We start from the raw sequence: 11095 nt of genomic DNA on the forward strand, positions 1-11095 counted from the left end.
ATAAAAATATACAGAAAATCATCCTTTGTGATACAAGAAAAAATTCTAGAACATCAAGTATTCTGATACAGAGGGAGTAATTGTTTATCTGCAAATTTCCAATTGGTTTAGGGAAATTGAATTGTAGTAGATCAATTGAATTGGCTGAAAATTCCAAGTATAACTTACGGTTTAATTGAGAGATTCATAGATTAAAGGGCTTTGTAATTAAGGGAACATGAGAATGTGTGTTGTTGTGTTTTCTTGTTTTGTTTTGTTTTGTATGTATGTTTCTATGTTTGTTTGAGATGAGGGGAGCTTTAGATTGTGAGGTGTTTCTCGAAACATACTAATTTTGGTAGACACTTTTTCAGAAGAGGAAAGGTAGGGGTGTGGGGGGGAGAGAAAAGGAAAGTGGTTTGTGGTTGAAGAAACTCTTAACTCTCTCTCTCTCTCTCTCTGTCGCTCATAAACCACTTTTTTTAGTATTTGTCTTGTTGGTTTGGTTAGAGAGGGTTTTTTTTTGGGAAAGAATCGTCTCCTTTTCCACTCTTCCTTTTTCTTTATTGGCAACTAGTTGGTGGGTTTGATGTACCTAAAATGAGCTGCAGCATTATCTTACCTTATTAATATACACAAGTGGGATGGGGGGAATCATTTCTGATTTCGTTGTCATCCATAATCAAGTTTTGCTTTTAAATTTATTCCACTTGCTCATTTGTTTAATGATATGTAGGACTATAGTCTTTCTTTTTGGATACATTTTTGCCTATTGTTATTAAAAAAAAACATTATATCATCAATCCCTTCTGATTTTCCTATTTTAGAAAAGGTTGAATATAATCTTTGCTCTTAGATCTGTTTCAGAGGGAGAATGCTTCTATCTTTGTTTTTGTTATTCTCTGTTTTTTTTGTTCATTTTTTTCAGTTCTCTGTTGTTAGAACTGGGTTCTGTCCTTTTTTTTTTTCTTTTTTTTTTTCTCTTCAATATAAAGATATCACAAACAGAAAACGAAAATGAATTTGTAACTTCCATCAGAAGTGTTACAGTAGAAACGAACAAAATATTAACTAGAAAGGTCGTCAGAAATAAATGTAATGGTTGCCTAATGCCTTAGATAAGAACAATATAAGAGCAATGGTCTAAAATGGTCCTTCATATTTATGTCTCACTATCTATACCCTGCTTCTGTGATTAGACTTGGCCACATTCTCTGCTGAAGCTTCATACATCATGTTAGCGAATCTGTATTTGAAATACAGAGAATCTTCATTCCATGTAGGCAAAGATGGTTTAGGGTAGACTAAAATCTGTTTTTAAGTAAAAAACTTTGACACTGAAAGTTGTAAGGAGAGATGTTGCAGTGGATGTTGCTTGGTTACCTTACCTACAAAACCACACTCTTCAACTATGCAACTACCTTTTTATTTGGCAGCATGAAGTCGGTCATAGAGAGATACACCGATGCCAAAGGGGAAACCAGTTCAGAAAATGACCCCGCTTCAGAAATTCAGGTACTCACTCTTTTTTTTGTTGCTCCTCCCTCTGTGGATCCCAACGAGTAATTCAAGGACCTAATTCTGTAATTGAGTAACGAATATACCAAACTTAGTAACATACTAAAACAGAGAAATTGTTATTGGTGCTTTTACTGATGTTAGCCTATTACAAATTCATTAGCATATCTCAACATTTTAATTCCTCTTCATATCAGACTTGCAGACCATATATACCACGCACCATATGCTGAATTAGAGTTTGCTATAAAACACAATACATGCCACCTGACCATCAGATTACATACATAATGTTGCATTTTTTTATTCAAGAATCCGTTCTAGACTAGATAACATATTAATCCTTTTACATAATACTTGTTTTCTCAGTTTCAATAACCTGAAAAATCATTTCTATTATATTCTAGTTCTGGCAAAAGGAGGCTGCGATTCTAAAGCGACAGCTACATAACTTGCAAGAAAACCACCGGTATGTTTTGCATCCTCTGAGTCTGTCAAACACTCTCGATAGGAGTATCAACTAGAACAGGGAATGATGTACTAACATGCAAAATGATAACATATATATATTCCAACTCCAAGGCTAGGGTTTTTAGAACCCAAAAGTATCCTACCATTTGCATAGGAAATTAGGAATGCAAGAATAAAAAGCCAAATGGATTAAAAATGTATTTCAACGTCTTAAGCTTATACCAGGATGCTGGATGTGGATGTTTTCCCCAAAATCACCACTGTATCTCTACCGCGTGCAGAGTTATATACCTCCATACATCTAAACCATCCATAAGAAGGACATAACCAGAAACTTTCACACTCCCCATTTGTTTGTTTTGTTTTTGGTGAATTTAGGAAATGTATATAGTAGTAGTAACTCTGGAAAGTATGTATATTCAGAAGAGCTTGTACTTGACAGGCAAATGATGGGGCAAGAACTCTCTGGACTAAGTGTAGACGATTTACAGAATTTGGAAAATCAGCTTGAACTGAGCCTTCGTGGCGTTCGAATGAAAAAGGTTTTGATGCTGTGACGATATGATGTCAATTTTTGGAACCATTTAAGAAGAAGTAATAGCTGTACTCTATCTACTCTTTTCTTGCCTTTTGCAGGATCAAATGTTAATCCAAGAAATACAAGAACTCAACCGAGAGGTGGGACTCTATAGTTACCGTAATTTATAGATTCTAGACATTTTCCAGAATGTTATAGCAAGCACAATGCTAATCTTTATCTTTTTCGGTTGCAGGGGAATCTCGTGCACCAAGAGAATTTAGACCTTCACAAGAAAGTAAACCTAATGCACCAACAGAATATGGAATTGCATGAAAAGGTACCTTTGGGAAGCATCTAGGAGTCACATGATAGAACATTTTTTCTCGTATCTGAGGATAATATGTGTGTGCTTATTCCAGGTTTCAGAGGTTGAGGGTGTGAAAATCACAAACAAAAATTCTCTTCTCACAAATGGTCTAGACATGAGAGATAACTCAAGCGAACATGTCCATCTTCAGCTCAGCCAACCGCAGCATGATGAGACGCATGCAAAAGCTATCCAACTCAACTACTTTTCCTTCATTGCATAATATTTGTGGTGTGCGTGTGTACATACGCACACACTTATGTTGATGACCTCGTCGGAATCATATCTCAGTTAACTGTAGCAGCTTGTCACTGCATAAGCAAAGATACATAAACATGATCAGTTTGCAATCCAATTTCTATTAAGCAAACACCAGCTTTGTAACTTTTTTAAAAAACTTGTTTCTCCCTGCAAAGCCTTGGTTTGGCGCTTAAGCATATTTTTGGGTGATCAAAGGAAATGAGTGTTGTTTTTTCACATAAAGTTGTACACTTACGTTGCATTCTAGCTTCCCATCCAAATCAATTTGTAAAATGTGAGTTAGTTAGCATTTTGGCAGTATGAATATATATTGCCATGTTCATTCCTAAACAATGAAGAGCTACACAACATTATAGCCAGGCGCTTATATTATTTTTCAAGTATACTTCTTTTTTTTTTTTTTTTTTTTGAACGATATACTCAATTTTAACATTAGTAATGAACATGGCAATATATATTCTATCAGCAAATCATCTAAGCTATACAGCTGAGGTTTACTATTTCTAATTAAGATTCTCAGTTGCAAGTCTTGGCAACTTCAAAATCCAACGAACAGACGGTCAGGATTGTCCGATGAGCATCGTCTTCTTCTCAGCAAGAGGAAAAAAAAAAAATCCAAACCACTCTCTCTATCTCTACGCTCCATTCCCTTTGACTTTTCAGTTCAATTTGATCAGTCTCAGATCTCGACGATGGCTGAGTTATGACCTTGGTTTTGATTATTTAAGCCTTACTACTAGAAATTTGGACTTGAAATTGCTTCGCTCTTCTCTGTCTGAACTGGTAGGGAATGATGTATGATTTCACCTTTGTGTAACACAATATAATTAAGAGTGTTGGCTGTAAAATGTTCTCTGCTTGTATCTGTGTGTGCTTTGAATCCTCTGTTGAGAGCTCTCTTTTAGATTCTCTGGGACTTATAGTGTCACTAGTGTCTAAATACGCTTTAGCATGTTGCAGTTTTTTGTAGTGAACGAGAAGCGCTGATTGGAACAGCTATGAAAACACTTGCTTCTCTAAGCTATACAGCTGAGCTGTGGTTTCAAAACCTTTTTTTGAGAAAACATCGACACCACTAATGGATGAGACCGCTTCCAATAAAGTGATTATCACAGAGCCAGTAGAGGAACTGGAACATGCAGCAAAGATCCACGACTTCTGTTTTGGCATTTCCTTATACATGGTACTACTTTGTGACTCACAGACTTAATTTCATTATGAGAGTATCTATTGTCAGGGTAACTCATTGGTGTTAATTCTTCTTCATATCAATTGCACTTTTTCTCAGGTCGTCTCGTTATGAGTGGAGAGCTTCAGTACCGGTGTCCTCTCTCTCTATGGTAGTGGCCTTCTAGTTCTTAGTACATTGAGCTTAAAGATTTAGCGACAGGGACAAGCAGGTAATATTATAGTTTATTGTCTGCAGGATTTTTTTTCTTTTTCTTGTAATCACTTCTTTTTATTTCATCAAGATATTACTGGTATCATACACTTGATAAGTGGATATATGAAAATCCATACAAGTATATACGGTGTAATGTTAAGAAGTGGCCATCTCTGAACCTAGATCATTATGTGCACATGAATGTCTGTTAAAATGTTTTTGTTATCTATGAAAGCTTCTGTGCTTAAAATTCTCATTAAACCCTGAAATTACAGTAACTTTCAGCATCGTCTTCTGGAAGAATTTCACAGCTTAAGCTGTGGTATTTATCATCTTTGTGATCATGCTGATTGTTTATTTTTACTTGCTTGACTTGAAATGCTTAATTTTGTACTATGCAGACTCAGAAGCTGATTCTGTCCGGGTTTTTTCGTTGTCGTCAGGTAAGAAATCATTTTTGTGATCTTTCAACAGACTCTGATGATATTTAGTGGATTCATGTAACCGTGTGTTTATGTCTTTTACATTGCAGTGCTTGCATGTTGTGTTTCTATTCATATGTGGTCCTTCATGTAACTCATTTTTTTTTTTTACTTCTACGAGTTGATGAGAACTATACTTGTACCTTGTTTGTGACCTGTTCTTTCCAGTGTCATAACATGGTAAGATTGTTTACTCTGCAAGTCTTAAGCCATTGTTACTTGATATTATTATTTTTCTTGTCTCATTATTCCTTGATATTACAACAAGTTCCCACTTTTTGGAAACCTTTACAATACAAACCATTTATCTCACACCACTTCATCGTAATGTGTTCAGGATTATTAGTTGAAATTGACACCATACTTAGGCTGTAGGTTCGGAAGAAACAGTCCCCAATGCTTCTCAATCTCGGGACCCTGCTTCAAATTCTCATCGTACAAAGCAAATATGTAAGTCTCTATAGCTTTCCCTGGCCTCCTCGGAGATCCACTCTTCACAGTTTTAATCAAATTGTTCACATAAGTCTTCGCATTGGCCACACTTGTGGCGGGTCCTCCCGCGGTAGGCCAACCGGTCTCGGACACCACGATCTCCACCGATCCGCCTCCAGCTTTCTCCAATGATGCGTAGACAGTGTCTAGGATTGCGTGGAAGAGGTTTCGGTATTGGTTATGTCCGTCAATGACTATAGGGGACGGTGCGCTGAACAGAGCGTAGTCCAACCGAATGTCTTTCATGTTGTTCTTGTAGCTGATGTAAGGGTGGATATTCACGAGCAGAGGAGATTTCTTGCTTGCCAAGAAACTTATCACCGGCGCGATAAAGTTCCTAAATTCTGGCGTGAAGGTTCCACTTGACGGAGGAAACCCGGAAATGCCTCTGGTGTCTACAGAAGTCGAGACCTTGATCCCGAGGCCTGAAACCGCTCTATCGATGTTCTGCATGGCGGGGAGGAGAAACCTCGCAGCTGGGTCCGAGGGTTGCACCTCGTTCCCGACCGAGATGTAGCGGAATCTGACATTGTTATAGTTGCGGACGTTTTTGCGAACCCACGTGTCAGCTGCAGCTTGGCTGGAGGCAACAAGTTGGAGATCAGGGTTTGGAACACCTAGCAGGAGGTCGATGCGGGAGCCGCGGAGAGCGTTGAGAGCCTTGAGAGCCTCCTGGTTGGGGTCGTACAGCCGCATCCGCCTGATGTTCCGTTGTTGGTAAAGCGCCACGACTTGTGACGCAGGTCGCAAGTTGTTTCCATTTCTCCCGTAGCTCACTCCGATTTGACCAACTTCATTTGCAAATTAAGAATCATTAGTGAAAAACAATAAATCATTTTAATATTATACTGATCAAATTCTGAGAAGAAAATCTTATTAAAGAGAGTAGTGACTAGTGTGATAAATAATCAAACAATTAAAAAGAAAATTATGTTGAACCTGCGGTGTCGAAGAAGGAAGCCATTATGAAGCTCAGAAGAAGCAGCAACAGTGGTCTTGTGGCCAAGAAACTAGATCCATTACACATCTTCATGAAATAAGAATTTATAAAGATGATGTTACGAGAGAATGATTATTGTTATGCTTGTTGCAAACTTTATGTGTATATAAAATTCGTATAGCATTTTGCACCCAATTTATAGAGGGAATGGAGGGATTCAAGTCAATGAAATGTAACAAATTCTTTAACAAAAAATAAAAAAAAGAAATGTAACAAATTCAAGTCATCACTATTCACTCGTTTTGGAATGTTATTCATGTCAATGAAATGTAACAAATTAAAGTCATCACTATTCACTAGTTTTGGATTGTTATTAATTAAATAAACCACAGTTCATAAATACTCCCTCTGTTCCTAATAAATTGATGTTTTAGGATTTATTTGTGTTCCTAAAAGATTAATTTTGTAGATTAAAAAACTAAAATCATTTTTCTACTTTATGCTTTTTTACACGTGTCATTTATCTAATGGTTTATATTTTATCTATCTACCAAAAAATAATTATAAGTTCATTTATAAATAAAAATTAAAATTTTTCTTAATATGTGTGATAAGGCAAAACATCAATCTATTAAAGACAAATAAAGTATCTTTCTAAAATACAGTAAAACCTCTATAAATTAATAATATTTTGGCCATGACATTTTATTAATTTATCGTGATATTAATAATAATTATTATTTTATAGTGTATATTAATAATTATTAATGAATTTATAAATATATTTTGATTGTTTAAATTTTTCAAAATTATGAATTGAGACAAATTTAGCAAAAATAAGATTAGACTTTTGAATGTTGTATATTTATGGTTTTGAAATTGAATTTATAATATTTAGATTACATTATTGACAATAAATTATAAATACTCTAGATAAATTCATGTATACACATGACATATATAAAGTTAAATTTATCAATAATAATATCAATTGTCGAGTTTTAATAGTCCATCAAACTATCAAAATGTAAATAATGCATATCTAAAAATTAAAAGTTTTTAAATTTTTTAGCTATTTTTATGACATGTCATGTCATAGAGTATTTTATGTCATTATAGTTTGAAAACACAAAATATAATGTAATAATTGTTTTATAGAAATGAGCTTTAGAAGAACCATACATTATTATATCAGCATATATATATATATATATATATATATATATATATTTACATGATTATTAATTTATGATATTATTGAGATCATATTTTACATTGAGATTTCAAAAAAATATTATCATATTATCTTATCGATTTTTTTTTTTAGGTTGGTCTTGGGACCACCAAAAATAATTAATTTACTATGATATATCCCGTGCTTAAATCACGGGTCAAAATTTTTTAAAAAATTATAATATAATAATAAAAATTATTGTTTTTTTTAATTATTTTGTTTGAGATAATATTTATTTTTAATTGTTATGTAGATCTATTAGTCTATTTGAATACTAATTATTTTAGAATATTATAGTATTTTATTTTTGACGTATTATTACAGTTTTATATTGTTTATTTGTTGTATTTGCATCATATTTTGTGAAATAGAAAATAGAAATTTTAATATTATAATTGTGAGTAAATAAAAATTATTAATTTATCATCTATATAAATTTAGTTTTACCAACCCGCCAATGTGGAAATTAAAACACACATTTTCATACATTGAGTAATATATCTTCGTTTAAAAAAAATTCAAATCACAACATATGCAGAAAAATATGCATTTTATTAATTATAAGTATTATATGAAAGTTCTAAACAATGTGTAAATAAAATAAAATAAAGATGATAGGAGAATCATAATTTGAAATCTTAACAAAATCTTCGAATTAAGTTATTAAAAATAATTGTATTGTATACTTGGATATAAAATCTTAGTTTTTAAAATTCTGATTGGTTTATATATTTAAAAAAATTAGTAATTTCGTCCATAATTTATTAGAGAGAGAAAATATATTTTTAGATTTTTTAATATTTGATATGTGAGTATTTTTTATTTTTTATTTAATTATATTTATTTAAATTAGTTAATTAAGCTTATTTAATTTAGTCTAATGGCAATTGAATGTAATTTTTTACACATTTTAAGGTTAGTTTCATATTTGTACTTATCAATTAATATAGTAGGATAATGTTTCTGAATTTCATATTTTTACTGTATATCTAGTTATCTACTTTGGCTTTTGAAGAAGTTCTATGAATGTGAGGTTTCAGTTTTCCATACACGTAGCTTTCAATAGGCCTAACTAGGTCGACACTAAAATAAGTCATAGTATTCATTAATTATTTGAGATTTGGGTATCTGATATTGGGGCTACGGAGATAGAGGATTCAATGGTTCCAACTTTCTTGGAACGTGAGGGTTCAATGAGCTTCAGTAATTAGAAATTTAGAATCATGGGCTAATATCCATTGTAGATTTTAGTTTGCATTGAGTGGTTTGGGTTCGAAAGAGCACACTGACACATAGTACTTTGGATAGTGAGTAAGAATGTTTTGGGGAATTAATATTGGTTACAGGTGCATGTCCTCAACGTATAGCGAGGCGAGGAAATTATGGTGCATTCTTGATAGATAATCTTCCTTTGGTGAAATCACCTGTTGAAAAGTTAGCTCAGAATCTTAATGTTCCTGTCTCCTGTAAGATCCGGATTTCCCAAACCTTCAAGATATACGCCAAGATGCTAGAAGATGCTGGTTGCTCGCTGCTAGCTGTTCACGGCCGAACAAGGGATGAGAAGCCATCAAAGGAAGTGAAAGACGCTTTGAGGATCCCTGTTCTAGCGAATGGGAATGTAAGATGTATCGAAGATGTTGATAACTGCATTGAAGAGACGGGTGTTGAAGGTGTTCTTTCCGCTGAGACGCTTCTTGAAAACCCGGCGGTCTTTGATGTGGGTTTAGAATAGCTGAATGGGCAGCGGATAATGAAAAAGAGGGTTTCGTCAATGAATAGCTAAAACCCGGCGGTCTTAACGCTAATTGTTTATTTTTACTTGCTTGACTTGAAATGCTTAATTTTGTATACTATGCAGACTCAGAAGCTGATTCTGTCTGGACTTTTTTGTTGTCGTCAGGTAAGATATCCTTTTTGTGATCTTCAACAGACGACTCTGATGATACTTAGTGGATTCATGTAACCGTGTGTTTATGTCTTTTACATTGCAGTGCTTGCATGTTGTGTTTCTATTCATATGTCCAAAGAAATTGAAACCATCTGCTAGTCCTTCATACTGAAGAGAGATCACATAGATTAGATAACGAAGAACGGGCGTCTTATCTCTTTTGATGACTGGTGTGTTGGATTCCTTGTGTAATTTTGTGTACTTTTTCGAGTTGATAAATATACTTGTTTGTGAATTGTGACCTGTTCTTTCCACTGCCAGAATCTGAACTTTTGTCTTTCTTACTGGTGAGATGCTATGATTGTGTTTACTTTTAAGTCTTAAGCGAATTAGAAATGTTCAATGTTCATTTTATTATTTTTCTAGTCTCATTATTCCTTAATATTACAACAACAACAACAAGTTCCCACTCTTTGGAAACCTTTACAATACAAAGTATTTATCTCATACCACTTCATTTTTTAAGTGTTCAAGGATATTAGTTGAAATTGACATCATACTTAGACTGTAGGTTCGGAAGAAACAGTCCCCAAAACTTCTCAATCTCGGGACCCTGCTTCAAATTCTCATCGTACAAAGCAAATATGTAAGTCTCTATTGCTTTCCCTGGCCTCCTCGGAGATCCACTCTTCACAGTTTGAATCAAATTGTTCACATAAGTCCTTGCATTTTCGACACTCGTGGCGGCTCCTCCTCCCGCGGTCGGCCAACCGCTCTCGGACACCACGATCTCCACCGATCCGCCTCCAGCTTTCTCTAATGATGCGTAAACAGTGTCTAACATTGCGTGGAAGAGGTTTCGGTATTGGTTTTGTCCGTCAGTGACTACAGTGGAAGGTGCGGTGAACAGAGTGTAGTCTAAACGGATGTCTCTCGTGTTTCCTGTGTAGCTGAAGTAAGGGTAGAGATTCACGAGCAGAGGAGATTGCTTGCTTGCCAAGAAACTTATCACCGGTGCGATAAAGTTCCTAAATTCTGGCGTGAAGGTCCCACTTGACGGAGGAAACCCGGAAGTGCCTATGGTGTCTATAGCTGTCGAGACCTTGATCCCGAGGCCTGAAACCGCTCTCTCGATGTTCTGCATCGCGGGTAGGACAAACCTCGCATTTGGGTCCGAGGGATGCACCTCGTTCCCGACCGAGATGTAGCGGAATCTGACACCGTTATAGTTGCGGACGTTGTTGCGGACCCAGGTGTCGGCTGCAGCTTGGCTGGAAGCAACATATCCGAGATCACGGTTTGGAACACCTAGCAAGAGGTCGATGTTGGAGCCGCGGAGAGCATTGAGAGCCTCCGTGTTGGGTTCGTACAGCCGCATCCGCCGAATGTTCCGTCGTTGGTAAAGTGCCACGACTTCTGACGCAGGTCTCAAGTTGTTTCCATTTCTCCCGTAGCACACTCCGATTTGCCCAACTTCATTTGCGAATTACGATTCATTAGTGAAAAGAATTTAAAAAAATCTAAATCAAATTCTGAAAAGAAAAAAAAAACGAATT

At 35.2% G+C, this 11095-nt stretch overlaps 4 protein-coding genes across 4 annotated transcripts; 2 read left to right on the top strand and 2 right to left on the bottom strand.

Annotated features, from left to right (window-relative positions):
* On the top strand, nt 9-3360 carry LOC104712391 (agamous-like MADS-box protein AGL16). Its single transcript, XM_019229785.1, has 6 exons — nt 9-1494; nt 1905-1966; nt 2411-2510; nt 2605-2646; nt 2742-2825; nt 2908-3360. Exons 1-6 carry the CDS (start codon nt 1336-1338, stop codon nt 3076-3078), a joined length of 618 nt encoding a protein of 205 aa, XP_019085330.1. The 5' UTR covers nt 9-1335; the 3' UTR covers nt 3079-3360.
* Nucleotides 5202-6551, bottom strand: LOC104712392 (probable glucan endo-1,3-beta-glucosidase BG3). The gene is made up of 2 exons (XM_010429290.1): nt 6414-6551; nt 5202-6265 (listed from the first exon to the last, which is right to left on the bottom strand). Exons 1-2 carry the CDS (start codon nt 6505-6507, stop codon nt 5325-5327), a joined length of 1035 nt encoding a protein of 344 aa, XP_010427592.1. The 5' UTR covers nt 6508-6551; the 3' UTR covers nt 5202-5324.
* LOC104715743 (tRNA-dihydrouridine(16/17) synthase [NAD(P)(+)]-like) lies at nt 8809-9711 on the top strand. The gene is made up of 4 exons (XM_010433122.1): nt 8809-8851; nt 8995-9368; nt 9510-9551; nt 9643-9711. The coding sequence occupies exons 1-4, from the start codon at nt 8809-8811 to the stop codon at nt 9709-9711; spliced, it is 528 nt and encodes a 175-aa protein (XP_010431424.1).
* On the bottom strand, nt 9936-11012 carry LOC104712394 (probable glucan endo-1,3-beta-glucosidase BG3; the record flags this gene model as incomplete). The annotated part of the gene is given in 1 exon segment (XM_010429292.1): nt 9936-11012. A coding segment is annotated over 1 exon segment (935 nt), but the record flags the coding sequence as incomplete, so codon positions are not given.

This window comes from Camelina sativa, chromosome 9 (assembly GCF_000633955.1).
Source record: "Camelina sativa cultivar DH55 chromosome 9, Cs, whole genome shotgun sequence".
Classification (NCBI taxonomy): domain Eukaryota; kingdom Viridiplantae; phylum Streptophyta; class Magnoliopsida; order Brassicales; family Brassicaceae; genus Camelina; species Camelina sativa.

Bases quoted from the DNA above. Each gene is read 5' to 3' on its own strand.
- LOC104712392 (XM_010429290.1), bottom strand. From the start codon at position 6,507: ATGAAGATGTGTAATGGATCTAGTTTCTTGGCCACAAGACCACTGTTG. The intron at 6,266-6,413 runs GTTCAACATAAT...TTGCAAATGAAG, and splicing joins TTCCTTCTTCGACACCGCAG to TTGGTCAAATCGGAGTGAGC.
- LOC104715743 (XM_010433122.1), top strand. From the start codon at position 8,809: ATGGTTCCAACTTTCTTGGAACGTGAGGGTTCAATGAGCTTCA. The intron at 8,852-8,994 runs GTAATTAGAAAT...TATTGGTTACAG, and splicing joins TGAGGGTTCAATGAGCTTCA to GTGCATGTCCTCAACGTATA. The intron at 9,552-9,642 runs GTAAGATATCCT...TTTACATTGCAG, and splicing joins GACTTTTTTGTTGTCGTCAG to TGCTTGCATGTTGTGTTTCT.
- LOC104712391 (XM_019229785.1), top strand. From the start codon at position 1,336: ATGTTGCAGTGGATGTTGCTTGGTTACCTTACCTACAAAACCACACTC. The intron at 1,495-1,904 runs GTACTCACTCTT...ATTATATTCTAG, and splicing joins ACCCCGCTTCAGAAATTCAG to TTCTGGCAAAAGGAGGCTGC. The intron at 2,826-2,907 runs GTACCTTTGGGA...TGCTTATTCCAG, and splicing joins ATATGGAATTGCATGAAAAG to GTTTCAGAGGTTGAGGGTGT.